This window comes from Mytilus trossulus, chromosome 6, assembly GCF_036588685.1.
Source record: "Mytilus trossulus isolate FHL-02 chromosome 6, PNRI_Mtr1.1.1.hap1, whole genome shotgun sequence".
NCBI classification, from domain to species: domain Eukaryota; kingdom Metazoa; phylum Mollusca; class Bivalvia; order Mytilida; family Mytilidae; genus Mytilus; species Mytilus trossulus.
Genome location: NC_086378.1, coordinates 82,466,404 through 82,487,082, shown reverse-complemented (window position 1 = coordinate 82,487,082; position 20,679 = coordinate 82,466,404). Strand labels below are relative to the sequence as shown.

Genomic DNA, 20,679 nt, shown 5'->3' with positions numbered 1-20,679 from the left:
GAACATTTTAATTGACAACATATCTGTTGAATAAGAAGGTTTGGTCTTCCGACAGACTATTGGAATCCCAATGGGTACCAATAACGCTCCACTACTTGCAGATATATTTTTATATTCCTATGAAGCAGAATTTATCCGAGGTCTTGTACAGAAAGGAGAAAAGAAATTAGCCCGGTCTTTTAATTTCACCTTTCGTTATATTGATGATGTACGGTCTCTTAATAATAATAGATTCAGAGTGATCATTTACATTTAATATATCCAAGTGAACTTGAAATTAAAGATACTACCGACACATATAAATCTGTTTCATATTTATACCTTTTTTTTCTCAAAATGACTACTGATGGTAGGTTGAATACCAAAATTTATGACAAACGTGATGATTTCAGTTTTCCTATAGTCAACTTTCCATTTCTGTGGAGGAATAATAATTTCTTAAAAGTTGCTAAGACAGGGCTATGAATCAATCAAATTAAGGTCATCACTCAAGAAATTTTACGGTCGCCATCATGAGCTGATTGGCCATTATGACAAAAGTGTGTCGAAAATCAAATCTGATATTCGTCCTCATTCATAATAACCTTCCACCATTACCGAACTGAAAAAAGAAATGTCGTATGCGGAGCAGGAAATGCTTACCCTTCCGGAGCACCTGATTTCACTCCCGGTTTAAGGCGGAGTTCGTGTTGTTTCTTAATTATTATTTATAACTGTTGATGTAAATGTCCTTTGCTTTTGTGAGTCTTTGTTTACTCTTTGGGTTTGATTGTTATTGTCTTCTATTCAAGCACCCAGTTGTTCTGTTTTCCTTAGTAATCTTTATGCCCTCGTAGGAGACTTATGTTTTTCGTTCTTTATGCTCGTCCGTCTGTCCCGCATCAGGTTAAAGTTTTTGATAAAGTTGGAGTCCAATCAACTTGAAACTGAGTACACATGTTCTCTATGATATGATCTTTCTAATCTTAATACCAAATTAAGAGTTTTGACCGCAATTTCACGGTCCACTGAACATAAAAAATGATACTGTACGTGTGGGGCATCCGTGTTTTTGTGATCCAATTTTTGTCTTTTGATTAGTTTGGTCCTTTTTCTTCAGTTTTTAAATAGGCATTTGTCTCAGATTTTCCCCCAATATACATAAATTAAGGTTTAAAAGATTTTTTTCTGAGACTAGTGCCTATGGTCTGAAACAAAGAACTGGATACGCGTACGTGTGACCACTGGAAAATCATATATCTAAAAACTAATATTAAATATCATGGCCCTTCAATACTTAAACATATCTAGAGTCTTGCATGAAAACAAGTCAACAAACTTTTATAGGAAATTTTATACAAAATAACAAAAATAAAATTTAAGAACAAAAAATTGCAACAAATATATATTGTAACAACCAGTCTAAAATAAAAATTCATACGTGCATCAATTCCAAATTTATACAAATAATTAAGTAGTTCATTATCATAATTACGTAGATTTCATTCTACTTACACACTGCTTCACATACAGCATGACCAATTTAAAGATCTATGCATTACTTATAGAATTACTCATTGTTGCTATAGTCATTTTTTTTCGGACATCCTACCAGATCATCTATATTAGACAATTCCATTCTTAATTTTCCATTCAATAGTACAAACAAGAGGCTCTGTATTAGCTAAAATTATTAAATTTCATATCTTCTGCTTCAAAACGAAATAAAAATCCTGATGCAATAAAACATAACCAATGACAGCATGTATTCAGTAGATCATCAGTTTTGAATCTCAAAACTAAATATTAGGTTTATTTTTTCAACTATGTGCATTTATATTAGTAAAACAGATCAATAGCTTCAATTGCGTAAAGCAGTATTGTCATGGCTTTCTTTGTGACAAGGAATACCACAGAGACTTTGGAATGACTGTTATATACGCGCCAGCAGGAAATGCGTTCGTTCCAGCAACTGTTGTGACGGATCTTCCAATCGATGCAATGGCAGTCTGACTGGTTTCTGGTATACTTGTTGTCGTAGGCAGACTGGTCGTGTTTCCTTCTTGTGTACCAGTATTAACTGATACTGAGGCTGGTAAGAACGATAAGAAAGCATTGAAATTACTTAAGATGTTTTGCGTTTCAGGTACAATTTGAGAGCAGCCTAATCCAGACTCGCGGTTTGGCATCAATGACATCTGCATTGTGGTAGGCGGTACTAAAGATAAAATGGGCTGGATACCAATAGTATTTAATATCGGTGTTGTTATCGTGGAGGCTATGGACGTTATGCAGTTGGAAATTTGACATCGTCTTTCCGGACTTTGATCCTGAAAAGGTAAAACTGTTCTGCCTACTATTTTAGATGGGGTAAGCGATATTGGTACGTCAAATGATTTCAAAGTACTTGTTAATGGAGATGGTCCAACACCAGCTTGTTTTCCATGTTCTTCATTCATTCTGTTTGGCTGAAATTTTGAATCATTACCTTGACAGTAGTTACTCTTTTTCCGAGCCGTTGATCTATTTGATACCACAGTCGATGTCAGACCAGGAGAACTTGTTGTCTGCTTACAATGATTTGATGAACGCACCGTAGAACTCTCATTTAATGGTTTATATTGTGGTTTGGCGGCAGCACTATTGCATGACCTTGACACTACCGAGGTGAAAGGTCCACTGGTTTTGATAGTTGCTGTTTCTGACAAAGATATAAGATTTTTCGTAGCAGATGCTGATTTTTCGAAGCATGAACTATTGTTTGGATCTGGATTTAGACCACAAAACCTGAAATCGACAAAAAGGATGCCTGTTATTATTTATTATACAGAGTGTTAAGGTCAAGAATCTGTTTATTTGTTTATTTATCAAAAATACTCAAGGGAAACTTATAGCTGACAATATCTGATATGGGCTTTGCTCATTGTTGAAGGCCGTTCGGTGCCCTAATGCTGTTAATTTCTGTGTCATTTTGTGTTTTGTCGAGAGTTGTCTCGTTGGCAATCACACCACACCTTCTTTTTTTCTATGACAATAAGATGCTGTATAATTGCTAATGAGATCTCCATCAGATACTATTTGACATGAAGTTAACATCTATAATAGGTGATCATACGGCCTACGACATTGATCAAAAATCGTACAACATAGTCAGCTTTAAAAGGTCCCAAATTGACACATGTAAAACTTTGCAAAATGAAATAAAAACTAACGGTCTGATTGATGACGAAAAATGAACGAAAAACAAATATGGAATACAGCAAAAACAAAATGACAAGCAATGAAATACAGGCTCTTGGTTTGGGACAGACATATGCAGAATGTGGAGGAGTTACACAAGATAGCTGGAAAAGAGGGACGAAAGATACCAAAGGGATAGTCAAACTCATAAATCTAAAACAAACTGGCCTTCCCTAACATGTGACAATGGCGTAACTTTACAACATAAAATATTTTTGAAAATCAGTGGAAAAGGGCGTAACTCATCAGATCGGTACAAAACAGTAAATAGCTAACAAAAATACTGACCGGACGTGGCAGGGTAATTTTACATCCCACAACAAAAAAAGACACTAAGTAAAGTGGTTTTTGTATCAACTATAAGTATCACTAAAACTTGTCATTACTGGATTACATTGATTATTCGATGAATAAGTTGAGTTCTAGTTTTAATTTAAAATCTATACATTATTTTTTTGTCTTTTTGTTGTTGTTGTTGTATTTTGTAATTTTTTTCGTCTTTTAACAAACATTCAAAATTGGTAATAACTTTAAGTTTGTAAACGATTCGATATGTGACATGGGAACATTTGAAATGTTCCTAAAATACAAGAAATACAGTATTACGAAGAGGAACTTTGTGTTTGCTCACTTAACACACTAGAGACATACAATTATTATATACTTTTCTGACCACATCAAAGATGAAATGAGACGAGAAAAATATGTACCGAAAACGAATTCAATATTACAAAATTAAAATACCACAGTGACTGAAGGTTCTGTATGTTTTTGGCGGGAACTCCATAAATTTGTTGGTACTTGGAACATATAGTGCACTTCATGATTGCTCCTTTCCTTCCAGTCTTCTTAATTCTCGGACTTAAACGACTTTTCTTTGCAGATGATGTTTTGATCAAATATGGCGAAAACTACAAGACAGAAAATACATACTTTCAGAATATAATATTTTCCCCCACAGTACATTTATTGAATCGTTTCCGCTTTTCGTTGAAAATTGTACTGATGATTACGTATCAAAAGAAAAAAATGGGCATTTTGTTAGACAATAACTGCACTAGACATAATAAACAGTCTAACTCCAATGTTTTTGCATGAAAATGTAGACAAGATACGTCAGAACTAAGAATGTGTCTCTATTAAAAGAGGAGTGAAACAAGGCTACCATATGTCACCTCGTGTATTTGTCATATATGTCAATAGTTATCAAAAGTACTAGTCCATCAGCTAGTTCTCAAAAGCGCGCTAGTTAAGGAGTTTGTGTTACACCCCAGGGTACCGCGATTTTTTTTGATGGAATTCAACTTCATTATCTTATTGATAAAATACAAGGTGTTAGACTAAAAAAAAAGTGTCCAAAAGAGGATTAAAAACGTCCCTTCCAATGGTCCCCTCATTTAGCAATCACGACTAAGTAATTTTAAATTATTTTTTGTAATATAAAGTGATTAAAAAAAAATAAAGTATAGGTTTAAACAACTAAACAGATACAAAACTTATCATATTAAATGTAACTCGGAAGATTTTTTGTTTAAAAAAAATGTTTTTTTACATAACAAATAATCCGATTTTTTGGGTTCAAATTAAGGCATATTTTCTCCTTTCATAAAAAAATTCGTTATACAATTACCCGTTAAAGTTAATTAAACTTGAGAATTAATCATTATGCAATGTTTAAATAATTTGGAGTATTTATATAACGTCTAAAATATGAAATATTTAATAAAATATATGTACGTGCAAATACTCGTGAAATACCGGAAATCACCAAATTACCGTCTTTGATTCAGTATACAACATGTACAATGTATTCACACATAAGCATTATCAATTCGCAACTGAAAACACACATTTAATTGTCGATTTATAATCTTATTGTGAGACAAATTATTTTATAAAGTGAATGGGTAACGAAATATTTATGACAAAATTACAAATTAAGGTGATTTTTTTGCGTTCAGAAAAGGTGCACTCTATCGAACTCAATAAAGATGTGCTTGATAACATTTTGTGTTTTAGCTATGGAGTGATTGACTTAAGATTGTTAAGTCATTCAATCGACAAACATCGCTTTAAACGAACGTCAAATAGTCAGTTGTGGGGTTTGGTAATACTTTTTACTTTCTTAGGTTTCTTAGAGATACAAAAAAAATGGCTTTGTTGGTTTCAGTTTAAATAAAGATTATGATAAACGTTGGTTGCGAAATGCTCATGAATGAGCTTCGATATCATTAAAATGTCGAGACTTGGTAGGAATGGTTAACCCTGAAACATCCGCCCAAAAAGAACTAAAAAAAATCGAATGAAGCGAGACGAAACTGATGTTTTGAAATTATTTAAGACACTGCAAAGCTGGCCAATTCCATTATAACATCTGAGCAGTTATATGGCTTGTTATCGGGTTCTGTTGCTTCTTCGGAAATAATGTGCGACCTTCTTAACGCGTATGAAAAGGGAAAATTTGCTTCAGAAATTTTCATTACGGAACGGCTTATTCAAAATTCAAACGATATCTTCAAAACACTCAAAAGAAAATCATTGCTTACATTTTAAAAGAAGGAAATAAAGGGCAAGCAGTTTATGGCTGATAAGAACAACAAATATTGAGAGAAGATGACAAAAATGTCGCCTGCTTGTCCTAGCCCAGACAAGATAGTTGGTTATGCGATAGGTTCTCCAGTTTGAATTAGGTCCTCTTCCAATGTCTCTTGCAAACTTTGATGGTACACATGTAATGAAAAATTAAAACCTACCCTGAGTGGTCTTTTAAAAAAGGCTCATTCCTTAGGAAAACATGTCGATATTTGATGACATGGCAGTTATTTAAACCATTACTAGGATACCTAGCAATTTTTTCGATTTGGCAATTGTTATTTTAAAAACCAGATTTTAGTTTTGAAAAGTGGTACCGCATTGATTTTGTCACTGAACAGTATCGCACAATATTCATAACGAAATTAGAATGGCAGGTCCTTGGGAGGGCAAATTATTACGATAAGTTATAAACCATCACAATCGTGTTCTTGGGAATGGAAGAAATGTTTGTTAGTTGAGGGAAACAAAGTTGCTTTTGTTGAATTCTTTTGTTTTGAAAAGAGTAAATAATCCTATAGATTTACACTTAAATGTATTGATTTATTTGTATCACATGGAAGTATGTGCCACAAATATATGTTGAAAATGAAATAGCGTAGAATGGTTTTAGCTTATAATCAAACAGGAAGAAGCCGATAAAAATGTTTCTCAATAAAATGCAAAAACATGCAGCTGACGAAAGTTACGACTCCATTGTTAAAAAACCTTCTGACACTGTTGTGGACTGTTGTGGAAGTATTGGCTTACTATTTTTACAGTTGCATATCAATTCTAACATTGTAAGTCTGACAGATGCATCCCCCAAATGCAGATTATTTAATGTGCAATCAATGTGTGCAAATTTGGTGAGAATGTTTGTAGAAAACTGCCAGGATTTCAAACCTATACAGGTTGTGATTCAGTAAGTGTTTTGTCTGGTAAAGAAAAAAAGCAAAGCATTCGGCTTTTTGACACGTTATGTGGAGTTTTCATTAGGTCTATTCCATATTGGTGAAACCTTGGAAGAGGTTGGCGAAGAGTTAGCAAAACACTCGAGAGGCTTTCGTGTTCTATATATGGCTACAAAATTAAAAATATCGATAAATAAAGATCAGAACGTTTTGAAATGCAAAAGATGCAATGTTAAAGCACATTAAACAAGCCAACTTTCAGACGAAGATTTGGAAATCTGCTCTTAAACACAACACTGGTCTGTTGCCAAAAAACTATGATTGGATTGTTTAGAACGCTTTGATCAGTATCAATTTCTTAGACCAACCACCAGCGTTAGATGCTTTGGTAATTCTGATGTGCTGTTCATGTAAAACTGTTTGTGCCAAAAACGATGTTCATGTGTTCAACAAGGTTTATCCTAAACAGATAGCTGTATGTTAATGCTCGAAAGCTTGTAGATATAAGCATTATCAAATCGTTGACATTGCTAACGATGACGACAAAGATGATGGAAAAGATGATAATGATAATTCGGTAGATGCAGGTGACCTAACTGATGATGATTCTATGGATTGACCTTCTGTGTGACCTTATAATGTGGAGATGGGGTTGTTCAATTTAAAAAAAAAAATAATAGAAATCTAGAAACCCTGACAGTTTTGTGTGTTTTAATATGTGAGTTATTTCATGAATGCGATGTATAAATTTGTGACAGAATCGTGCATTTCTGGTTGCTTATGTTTGTGTTTGTCGTTGATTCTATGTAATTGTTTCTTACCTTTAATTTTTTTTCAACAGCCTTTATATACTTTATGCTGTATGTTTCAATGTGAAAAAATATACCATTTTATCAAGAAAATTAGTACGTATGCTTCTTTTCATTAAAAATCATGACTTTTGGAAATTGACCCTCCCCCTTTTTTCTTGGTCCTCTACGATTTAAGAATTAATTAAAAATTATCCTGCATTATAATAAGATATGATGTGTTCCATTTAAAAAAAAGTATAGTACTGAATACTTGGTTATTTTTACATTTTTCTGTAATACTGTGCAAAACAAAATTTTTGATATACCCTGAAATAAGTCCCCTTTTAACCCCTTTTGGACACTTTTTCAAAAGTCTAACACCTCTTAAAATATTCTTCAGATATTACTCTTTAAATTTAAACAAAAAAATTGCGGTACCCTGGGGTGTAACACAGAACTGAATGTTTGCCCTACCAGCTGATGGACTATACCAGGATTATAATTTTATACGCCAGACGCGCGTTTCGTCTACATAAGACTCATCAGTGACGCTCAGATCGAAATAGTTAAAAAGCCAAATAAATACAAAGTTGAAGAGCATTGAGGATCCAAAATTCCAAAAAGTTGTGCCAAATACGGCTAAGCAAAGCATATATGTCAATAATCTGCAAAACATATTTTATTAAAATTGTAAAACTGGTAATTGCAAAGAAAATATGTCATTAACTTGTCCATTGAATTGCAATGTAATTGAGGCCGAGATGAATTTATACTCAAACATTTTTTATCTCTTATTTAACCAATTATGGTTTAATACACTGAATATTGGTATTAGGAGGATGTCACCAGCAAAAAAATATAAGCAAGTTTTACTGTTCGATCTACATTGGCTAGAGGTATAGGGGAGGGAGGGCCGAGATCTCACTAAAAACGCCGGGTTTTTTTTGGCGCCTGTTCCAAGTCAGAAGCCTATGCGGGCTTTTCTTAATCTTGTACGTTTTTTAAATTCTAGTTCATTTATGTTTAGAAGTTTAGTATGACCTCCCTTTTCACTGAACTAGTACACATTTTTATTTAGGGGCCAACTGTAGTCCACCTCTGTATGCGAAAATCCCACTGTGTTGAAATCCTATTAGTGGCCTTCGGCTGTTGTTTTTTTTCCAACGTAGTGGGTATAGTTTCGGTTTGTGCACTTTGAACTTACGGACGCTTAACTATGGCAAGAGAATACGCATTCTCGAAAATCCTTTCTGTGATTGGAAAAAATGCTGTCATGGTTGGTGAATTAGTTGTGTTTGAAAAAACGTCTCGAAAATTATATTGTGATGGACAGCAAGTGAAAACTTATTTAAATTTGAACTAGATGATACAAAGAATTATATTTTTAGTAAAATAATTGTCTCCAATAGCTCTTTACATCCATTACAGCTGTTTATTCGGGACAATTATATATAATTTAAATGTAAACTTAGTTGTACGAACGTACATGACTTTTAGAACGCACCTACGCATATATGAGATTTCCGCGGGGTTTTGATGAATGTTAACAGAAAGATACTACTTATACTACCAAAAGTTTCTAGCTTTGTTAACCATGAATTAAGTTTAATGTAAACAGTAGTAAATGCATATTTGTTTCTTGTTATTTGCACTGGATTTTTTTACTAATACATTTTTTAGGTGTCATCACAATATTCTTATATATTATTGCCTTAATATAACCAGACTTAGTAAAGAATTTCTGGTAGTTACATTCAGATGGAGAATTTATTAAAGAGGTCCTGCATCATTAAGTCATTGTGCTTCTGAAGGGAAATAAGCTGTTAAATTCATGTTCGCCGATTTGACCCCAATGCTTATATTTTCAATGTTAGATCATAGCATAAAAACATGTATCCAAAAAATATTTTCGATGTCGATCTCCTTTTATTTTCAATGAACACATGCACATCCCATCTCCTCTGAAGTTCATGAATGCGGGTTAAAATGAGGTTGAATTATTGACTTGCAAGCTGCTACTACATCAGTGATGTATGTAAGGTTATGTTTTTACTAAATTGAACCAAACAGGCGTCTTATAGCCAAATATTATTTCTGTATTCCACATTTCTACATGTTTGAAACCAAAGAAATCATATTTGTTTTTTTTAATTAGTAGCAAATGACCCTTTTAAACTGATTCAAAATTTTGCAAATATTTCAGCTAAAAATATAAAGTTCTTATTGTCTACATCAATGTAATACTGCAATTCCTAAAATATTGAAGATTAACTGTCAACATGAAACAAAAATTCAAACAAACAAAAACATGCATTCATGCGAACAAACAAAATAAAGCAAAATCAAAATGTCAACTGTATTTCTTTGAAAAAAATATTGGAACCCAACAATCAATCAATCAATCAATCAAAAAGATAACCAAAATAAACTAAAATAAACATGACTCGTTGAGTGCACCTTTCTCTTTAGTTTGTCTCTAGGCCTAAGTCTACTAGGCATGGGTTCTATTTCATCATGACCTGTACGTTTATGAGGAGCATACTTCCAGCTCGGATTCTGTTTCTTCATTTCTTCCAAGTCATGAGCAAATTCTTCCCTAGAAAATTAGTCTTTCTCATAGAATTCATCTATGCATAGTACATGTATTATAAGCAATTAAAGTGCCGAATTTATTTGTGGAACCGAATTTGCATCCTGATTGAAGCTGTTCCGTTGGACATTGGCATTGGCTTTTGTGGTTTAAAAGAAAAATGTTACATTTATCGCGTCTCAATTTGTTTTTAATCATTTCCATGCTATATCTTATATCGTCAGGTTGTATTTAATCGTTAGTCCTTATAATACCCACTAGTACTAAAATTTACCGAACAAGTCTGCTTTTAGAAATCTTAGGTAGAATAAATCTGAGGAATAAATACATTGATGACAATGACTGGTGAAACATTGCTGACAGATGAGCACAAGTACTTGTTATTATGCATTGCTATGTGAAATAGATAAAAAAAAAAAAGAGATAAATAAGTAAGATAGTTCATTTGTTTTTATACATGCATGCAGGTTATCACATGCAACGTTTTTTTTTATAAGAACTCTGTGACAATACTTTTTGAAAACTAAATGCAAAAGCGTGATCAAATTCGATTCTTTGCCATGTGAAACAAACAAGTAACTTACTCATAAGGTTTTCTCTCTTCTGGTGTCATTTTTCTCCATTTTTGACCAAGCATTTTTGAAACGTCCCTGTTGTCAAGATTTGGATGTTTCTCGGCAAGTATTTTTCTGTATTCGATAGAAAACCTTATAAAGCCATTCTTTGGTCTTTTTAAACCACTGGACCTTTTACCTGGAAAATAGAATGATGTCAAAGTTTTTTGTTTGTTTGTCAGTAGTCTGAATAGTAACGAGAAACACGAAACAAATACCAGCATAACAACCAGCGTTGCTCAGCAGTCTTTCAATTGACACATAGAAAAGAAACTTTAAAAAAATGTATTTATTAATATCCAAAAACAAAAAAGAAAATCATATGACTTTAATGTATGGTGAACTGCCGAGTAGCATCCAAATAATTGATAAAATCTCGAAATTTACTTCACAACCCGAACTTGCGCCCTCCAAAAAACGTGTTATGATACGAAATGAAACTCACTAGATTTCTGTTGTCCAGCTTTTTGCGTGCCTTTTTCCGGAGAAGTAGTAGTTGAATCTGCTTCCACTACCTGTGTAGAGTCTACAGCATGGTCCCCCGTCCTACTGTTACCAGACCCAGACTTGGTCTTCTTATCTGTCCGTCTTTTTGCTTTTCGCTTTGTTCTTCTTTTCTGCTTTGTTCTTCTATTCACTGGCTTGTCACTCTCGTCGGAACTATAATGAAATGTTAACAAACTTGACAGAGTCGGGTACTGTTTACAATAGTACTGAATAAGTTCTTCTTCAGTCGGCCCATCGTTACTACTGGAAGTCTCTATGGTTAGTCTACTGTTTAGTGTGCTTTCACAAGAAGTCTCGCCCTGAACGAGACACATCTGTTGGATGGATGTATAAATTTCAGTGTTAATATTTTGACAGTTTTGATGCATAAAACTCCAGTTTGCATTTTCACTGCAATTCATATCTACAGAAAAACTGTTCTCTTTGTTTCTATTGTCTATGCTATCGTCTGCAAAACTCATGTCGCTGAATTCTTCATGTTTATCCGTATATCTTCTGGCTTCTTCATCTATGTTTCCAACAAGGGTACTTTGACTGTCTTCTTCATACAAACGCCGCCAATTCTGGGGATTTGCAGAACAAGGATCATAAACATTACTGGAAACTTCATTAGTATACACTTGTGGGTTGTTTTGATGTTGAAGTCCATTGTTAGATATTGTTGTATCTTCTCCAAAACTTAACTTCCGTCTGAAAGTTGCATTTAAATCAGTTGGTACTCCGTATTCCGGTGAGTAATCTGCTTCTATGCTAGACTGGCTACATATACTAAGAGGGGACGCTGTTTCTAAGGTGCCTTCGTTGTACCATTTCAAATATTTGATATAGTCTATTGCTCCCGAAATTATTGCAAGCTATTCACAGGAAATAAAACAAGAAAACTTATTAGTTATTTACTACAAATACTTAATTCGTTCAAAATTTACGCGTGGAACGAAACAATAACATGTATCTCAGACTGGTATGAAATTCCAAAGTGTGAAAAAGTCAGATTTGTGATGAGGGGACTGTGAGAATTTGAGAATTTTATATTTTGGGATGCACAGCTGCTCAGCAATGACAGAGTTACGCTCATTTCACGTAAAAGAACATTTTCAAACATGAAAACTTTTAGAGATCTATTTTTCGAATGCATAGAGTTCAAAGATTTCGTCGAGATGCTGTCGTTGTTTGTTTAAATGTTTGCTCAAGCATCCAAAAACACTATGTAAGATGAAGCCATAAACTAGCAATTGATTGCAGATGTCAATCTTATTTAGAATGCTTGGGCAAACGTTTATACAAAGTTTAACAAAGCAAGCAATCCAACCAAACTTTTTAATTACATGAATTTGGAAAACAGCTGTAATGACAATATAATGTGAATCATTCTCTGTCTGTATTCCAAATATTCTTTTTTTTCAAGTAGCAGTTCACAATTTACACGTTTCCCCCTACTTTACATACCTAATTGGTTGGTGTACGACTATGTGTATGTTCTGAATATGCATGAAATAGTTGCCACTGAACGTTAAGCCAACATCACTCAATTAACTAATATGACATGATGAAGATGATCTTTATAGAAATAAATTAATCGAGTTATGTTCGATATATATTGTGGATGTTACTTACCTCATTATCTTTGCCACCATTGTAACATTTTCCTATTTTTCCTCCCAACTTCTTCAACCAAAATATAAAATCAAAACTTTCAACCTGACAAAGAAGATAATCATGTTACAGAAACAGAAAACTAGAATCTCTTGTGTGTTGTTCATCTGTATCTACTGTGGAAATTCACGGAAATCATGTAAAATTAAGTGTAAATAATAAAAAGTATGGACAGATGGACAAAAACATAAATTTATGTAACAAAGTGAGGTTGAAACGGACAATCTGATAGTGCAAAGTAACGTTTAAAATTTAGAAAGGAAATGGTGAATGTGCCAAAGCGACAACCACCCGACCATAGATCAGACAACAGACGAAGGACACCAATGGGTCTTCAATGAAGCGAGAATTCCCGCACCCGTAGGTGTCCTTCAGCTGGCACATAAAAAAATATGCATACTAGTAGTGTACAGTGATAATGAACGTCACACTAAACTCCGAATTATACACAAGAAACTAAAATTAAAAATCATACAAGATTTGAATATATATATACGGAAATTGATGACTTGAAATGACTGACAAAACCATACGAAGTTAGAACAAATCCCGGGCAACATTTATAAGTTTATGATCATTGTAAACAATTGTTGCAGTTTTTAAACAGAAATAAATAGACGAATGGATAAATTAAGACAAAAGATTGACTTTTATTGATCCAATAGCACTTTGTCGATGGAAACCAGCCAGGTTCTACGGAAGAAGGCAATACCGTGTAAGCTACAAAGAATGGGTGTGCAACTCAAGACTTTCGGTTTGGGTTTAATTTTGCTATAAATATTTAATTTTAACTAATGAAATCATGGTTAAAATTCATGACTGCGAAACAATTGTTCCTGGTCAGAAATAGGTACGTAACGTTATAGTTAGTATTGTGCTATAAATTATAATTGCATACTAGTATGGAAAAACTATTTATCCCCCCCTCCTTTTTGCCCCAAGGATCATCTGCAAAATAAACGTCAAACATGCTAGTATTGTGTTTCTGGGTTTTGAAACCAGAGGCCAGCATAGAGGAGGATTTTATACATCATTGGATTTTATTAGAGAATGAAATCGGGGTTTGTCATATACATATTTTCAGATCAAAATGACAAAGAAAACTCGGATTGAATTAAGCAGTTAGCCATTGATCTACTTGACGCTTAATAAGCGAAGGTACACTTATCACTGTATATCATGAGCCTTGTTATACCTGGTCATTACTTATACAAGCCGTTATATCTGCCTCGGTGATGTCGTCTAGGAAACATGAATCTTCTACATCGGATAGGAATTTATCATGGTCAAATGAATCATACAACATTTCAGAGGCTGTATCTGTCGACTCTGAAAACAAAATGTGAAAACTTTCGAAAGGCACATACATTTTTATTTTTTTATTTCTTATTTACAATTTAATAGTACCCTCGTTTTTTAGAAGGGCAATCAACTCCTCATATTAAAACTAAAAGAAAGGGACGCAGAGAGATAATAGTTTGTACACTAAACACTACGCAAAAAAGTAGAGTTGTTTAGACTTGGCAACAAGGAACCATACAATAAAAGCGGGATTATGTACAAAAATGTAAGGAGTTGGTTCTGCTTTAATTGTTCTCAACTCGTGTTGCTCTAATATTGCGACTAGTAAAAGTATCCAAGCTCCGTAATTCTTATATAAAATGTTGATGTTTTTTTTCTTTGATTATCCTAATATCACATAGCAAGATACAACAAAACAAACTGGTTGTTTTGGATTATTCACTCCTGAGAGTAGTACAACAGCAACACACAAAACAAAACAAATGACACACGGAGGGCAACTAACCATATTCAACAATAATCATGCGTCTACACAAATATCATCCAGAGTAAAAAAAATGAGGACATTATCATAAATTAAAGCCAGGTTTTTCTAAGGACAAAAATCATCACAACATATGACAACAACTGAAGAGATTACTGACTTTTGACAGATACATCAATATACTACAGGATTTAATAAAACGATTTCATCCATTCCCTTTTTAATTTCGATCAATTCCTTTATAATGTATGCAAGATTAGACAAATGCAAATACAAAAAAAAAAAAACACAACAATGATTGAACATACAATATTTATATATCGTATGACAGAAAACTCGCCATCTTCAAAGCAAGCTGAAAGTATTTTACATGATTATAGTATGATAATATCAAGTCGTTCTAAACTCTAATATCAGTGGTTGTACTTCATATTAAAGATTTCATGCAATAAGTCATGAACAGAATAAAAAAATAACGAACGTGTGTAGTGCTCCGAACAAACTTAACTGATTTACAATGTAGAAATTGAAAACCACAACCGCAATCATAAAAAAGTGGCGTCCTATTATGAAAAAAAGATTTAATATCTTCTAGTATGAAAGATTTAATAGAGTAAACTTTTATTCGATTCAATATGCTTACCACAGCTAAACGTTCTATCTACTGACATGTTCAGTTCAGTGTTGTTAGTCTACAGAAAAAAATGTACTTATATTAATACGTTTTCCTTATTAAAAAAAACACATACCAGTAGTCAGAATAGAAAAAAGGTTTTGACTTTTAAAGAATGTTATTGGTTATAAAGGTGTAATACCACCATTGATTTCCCCTATTAGTCTTTGTTCAATTAGCACTTTTCAAAAAATTGTGCGGAATTTATCCATGTTTCAAATAAAGAAATACTTGGCATTAGTAAAGTTCTATCCTGTACAGTACTCATTATAGAAAAAAAATCACATAACATTTCATTGCATATAAGAAAATAACCATCATTGGAAGTTAACCAATCAAATTGCTCCCCTTATTTTAGTCACCATGTAACCTCAAGATTACAACATTCCCCAAATAAAAAATAATGGTGTTTTGAAATACCCAAGACATATGTTTATGACACAGAAATATTTTTACTGCAATAAAATGAAGGATTAATAACCTACAACTGTCAAATTCAAGGGAATATTTTTTCGATCTATTTTTTTTTTTTTTTGATGGTATTACACATAAAGAAGGGCAACACATGTGTCGAGTATAAAAGGGGTTAAATATGGCGGCCATCTTGGTTGATGACACATTTTTCAAACAAAATACCCGTAAGAACATGCAGGCCAAGGTTTTGGTTTGATTATACGCAGAAGTTTCATAGGAGAAGAACTATGTAAAAGATTACAAAAAAATGTGAAAAAAATACTTTGAAGGGGCAATAACTCCTTATGGGGTTAATTTATCATTTTGACCATGTTAACTTATTTGTAAATCTTATACTTTGCTGAATAATTTTGCTGTTTACATTTTATCTCTGTCTATTATTATATCAAAAACAAAATGCTAAATTTCTTTGAAATTGCAAATTCAGGGACAGCATCCAAACAATCAAATGTCTGATGCCTCCAATGTTCTATACGGTCGACAAGTGATAAAAAAAAAGCTATCTTAAAAGGCGGATTTAGGAGAGGGCCGGGGGGGGGGGGGGCGCCCCTCCTCCTTTTTGATTTTTTTTTATGGTTGATTATAAAGGGAAAGACTGAAGTGACGGGAGCGGGCCCCCACTGATGAACATTTCTAGATCCGCCACTGAACTTGGCCATCTTAGGCCAGCTGGCTAAAAATATAATCTGAACTCATATGTAAAGTATTACAGGAAATGTGCATTTTGACTCAAATAACATATGCCCACATTTGTAACATATTATTCGGTTGAATGGTTATAAATTGAATACAACTGTCCAGCATGAAATAGCTTGGCTCGGGCCTTTTCAATGATACTATAATGATGCATGAAATTGATGGAACTTTTGTACACATTGTTTCCTTGATTTTCGTGTTGCAAAATATTAATTGTCACCCTGTCTTTTGAAAAACTATTTATATTCAGTTCATTTCAGAACCAAGTTTATATCAATTTTCATAAATCCTCCACCACCGTGTAATGAGTGAGTAAACGTAAGTTGATGTTTCCCTGTGTGTGCCCATCCCCCTATTTTAAGCTTATAAGTTTAAATGAATCTAGATATTATGATACATACCATTAACGATTTATAGATACCAGTGAAAGCTGGAAGCTCAGTGAAACTGTTTAAAAATTAAAAATAGAAAGAATTACTTTCATGGTCTTACAACCATATTCTGTAGGGATAAAAAAAAACACAACGGTAACGCTAAACAAATAAAATAGCTTTATGTTTCATGCAGAGAAAAGGATTTTTGATCCAGGCGAGCTATGAAGTGATAGGTTGTTTTATTGCCAATGAGACAACTATCAACAGAGTTCAATAAAGTGGATACAAGCTATTATATGTTGTCGTTATACGGCCGTAACAACATTATCGTAAAATTTAGGATCTGACATTCAGCATTAATAACAGTTCTACAGATATAGCTAAACTAAATAGCCAGATCTTTTTGTCTCTGAAAGATTTGACTTGTAAAATGAGAATCAACCTGTTCTTATGAAATATGGTATTTAGATAATTTTACAGTATTTCAGTGTGTCTACAATAACTGTTTACTTTTCGTTGTTTGTTTTTATGCCCCACCTACGATAGTAGAGGGGCATCATGTTTTTGGTCTGTGCCTCTGTTCGTCCGTTCGTTCGTCCGTTCGTTCGTTCGTCCATTCGTCCCTCTTCAGGTTAAATTTTTTGGTAAAACTAAACTCCCAAGTATAAAAAGAAAAGACATAGTTCTGATTTCAAGATAATTTACAGTTATTGGAAACTTTTTCAAACTCAATTACATCTAACAAGTTTATAATGTTCTCTCAGAGTAAAGTATGAATCAATACACATTCAATGGGGATAGTGTAAAGAGGGCATAAAACAGGTCTAGAAAAGCTTGAGGATGTCTGACCACAAGTTTGCATAATTTGATAGCAATTCATTTTTATGCCCCACCTTTGATACCTACAACAGTAAAAGGGCATTAAGTTTTCTGGTCTGTGCATCCTTTTGTCTTTTCATCCATTTGTTCGTCTGCCTGTCCTGCTTCATGTTAAAGTTTTTGGTCAAGGTAGTTTTTGATGAAATTTGAAGTCCAATCAACATGAAACTTAGTACACATGTTCCCCATGAAAGATCTTTCTAATGTTAATGCCAAATTAAAGTTTTGACCCCAATCTCATTGTCCATGGAACATAGAAGATGATAGTGCGAATTTCAGGTTAAAGTTTTGGTTAAAGTTTTTGGTCAAGGTAGTTTTTGATGAAGTTAAAGTCACATCAAATTGAAACTTATTACACATGTTCCCTATGATATGATCTTCCTAATTTTAATTCCAAATTAAAGTTTTTACCCCATTTCACAGTCATCTGAACATGATAAATTATAGTGCGAGTGGGGCATCCGTGTACTATGGACACATTCTTGTTTGTTTTTGCAATGGTGTCTGCCTTCGTAATTGTTCCTTCTTTTCACACATTCTTTCTAAACTGTGCACACATCTCCCGATATCTTAGAATCAACTTGATGGTATTAAGTTATGATTATGAATTATTTTATTATACTTTATTATTATAAAGCTTATTGAACCGCTTTTTTAAAGAAAACAAATGTATATTTGCTACATCGCACTAACCAGATAACCTCATCGACATAATAAAGTGTCCCATTTACGTTGAACCAGAAACGTCAAAATTATTCAATCGCGTATATAACTTTTGGACTAATTTAAATCTTGGTCTATTTCTGAAATTGATTCTTACATACTTTTGATGTTTAACCCTGTATGCTAACATTGCCTATGTGAAATTTTAAAATTGTTTGTATATACATTGAAGGAGAAAAATATGTGACGTATACAATTTTCTGACGTCAGACACCCGAATCAATGAATGTGTTTGTAGATCGATGTTTTTGTGTTCTGTTAAATTGTTCTTTTTAGAATTGTTGCACGCTGATGACTGCTGTACCCATATTTTGACTATTTTATTTATTATGTCTGTTTAGTTCACGCATCATTGTAAATAAAACGGAATTTGATAAGACTGTCATCAAAGTGAGAGGGTTAGTGCAATAAAACCAGGTTTAATCCACCATTTTTTTTACATTTGAAAATTACTAGGTACTGGTCCATTCGTTTTTGATGTGTTTGTGTTATTTGATTTTGCCATGTGATTATGGACTTTCCGATTAGATTTTCCTCTAGAGTAGTTCAATATTTTTGTGATTTTACTTTTTAAAGTCCCATTACCAAAAAAAATCATTTGCATTGGCATGTTCAATGTAGAAATTGTAATTCCGATATCGATTTGGTATCGTTTTCAGCTCCTATGGATTATAAACCAGGTGAGCCATTTTCGCGGTTACCTTGAACTATGTCAGCTGAGCGACCGAAATATTAGAAATGTAGACAATTATATACAATGTAAATTAATAAACTTCAGTTGTAGATTTCAGGGGACTTGAGATGTTTATAGCTCTTATGAAATTTAAACATTCTGAATTCTGCATCTGTTGCTTTTTTTAATATTCAAATATTTTTTGTGAAAATAAACAAATTATCAATGCCTGGTTCTTGGGAGTCTGAAAGGCTGGAGTTTGCAGAAAAGAAAAGAATAATTGAAAATGTTCAGAATAAATGGCGAAACAATATAGAATAAATAAATAATAAAGAATAGCAAACACCGGGGTGCTAAGAAAAGAAAATAATGTGCCCCCAAAAAAATAAATAAGTAAATAAATAGATAAATAAAAATTTAAAATACGGATACAGAAATGAATACACCCCCCCCCCCCCCCACACTTTTTTTAAAACCAAGACCCACGTTCATTTTAATAGAATCTAATGTTGTGATACGCTTCCTCTAAAGTTTAATGGGAATATAGTTGCGAAAAATAACAGTTTTAATGATATTTGTTAAAAATAAAGTTTTTAAACTCCTAATGATAGACAACATATAGACAACCTAAACAATGAAATTCATCTTCTATAGATGATCATAGATAGATTAATTTATAAATATCATTCTGTATGTATGATTCTATAGAAAGCTCTTATCATAAATCACTGAACTTACCTCTCTTGTTCCTCCAACATTGTAAAAAAACGCAGCAAATTTATTTAAAACTGTTTTGTCTGGAACTTTGTCATTGACTGACACCTGTTATTTTGATGACTGAATGATTTTGTAGACGTCATTTTAAAATGACCTATTTTAATCATCTGCACTAATTGACACCGGATGCAAATAATGCAAAGATATATTTCACGAACTGAAATTTACTTCTGTCACTGAAAAGTCAATAATATTTTATTACAGAAGAAAAAGATACCTATGATTATCCTCAATAATTAGGCAAAATCTGACTTTGCTAAAATAGCTCACTTGGTCAAAAGATTCATTTCGCTCAAAGCTTCATCTCGGGTTGACTTATTTATATTAATTTTATAGGCAGCAACCGCTTGGTTATTTTTTTTTTGGAATTTTCCACCGACACCTTTTTTTTCGACTTTTTTGGCGACAAGTGGAAATATTTTTTTCTTTCAATTTTAGCATTACATACTATAGTGGCAGCTGAGGGTGAAACAAACATTTTTTTTTTCTCAGGGTAAAAAAACAAATCATTTTTTATCTCCCAAAACTGGAAACAATCTTTTTTTCCAACAATATTCATAGCTTCCATTTAATTTTTAGACGGGGCTAGGTTGAAAAATTGTATCCTGCATGCCTTTTTATTTTTCACTCTATTCGGTCCTGATTTCAACCCCTTAACCGGCCCTAACCCTTAAAATTAAATGGCAACTCCATTTTAAAAGTTCTCTTTAATATTCGAGCGTCAATAATGAGCAGACGAAACATGCGCCTGAAAATTCATATTAT

The 20,679-nt window shown here is 33.1% G+C and overlaps 2 protein-coding genes across 2 annotated transcripts; both read right to left on the bottom strand.

Annotated features, from left to right (window-relative positions):
• Window positions 1-1,383: 1,383 nt before the first annotated feature.
• Window positions 1,384-10,085, bottom strand: LOC134722033 (uncharacterized). The gene is made up of 3 exons (XM_063585454.1): window positions 9,953-10,085; window positions 3,964-4,130; window positions 1,384-2,766 (listed from the first exon to the last, which is right to left on the bottom strand). Exons 1-3 carry the CDS (start codon window positions 10,061-10,063, stop codon window positions 1,863-1,865), a joined length of 1,182 nt encoding a protein of 393 aa, XP_063441524.1. The 5' UTR covers window positions 10,064-10,085; the 3' UTR covers window positions 1,384-1,862.
• Window positions 10,086-10,665: 580 nt separating this feature from the next.
• Window positions 10,666-20,049, bottom strand: LOC134723061 (uncharacterized). The gene is made up of 7 exons (XM_063586698.1): window positions 19,876-20,049; window positions 16,890-16,935; window positions 15,289-15,337; window positions 14,055-14,188; window positions 12,821-12,904; window positions 11,145-12,060; window positions 10,666-10,838 (listed from the first exon to the last, which is right to left on the bottom strand). The coding sequence occupies exons 1-7, from the start codon at window positions 19,893-19,895 to the stop codon at window positions 10,666-10,668; spliced, it is 1,422 nt and encodes a 473-aa protein (XP_063442768.1). The 5' UTR covers window positions 19,896-20,049.
• Between the last annotated feature and the right edge of the window lie 630 nt (window positions 20,050-20,679).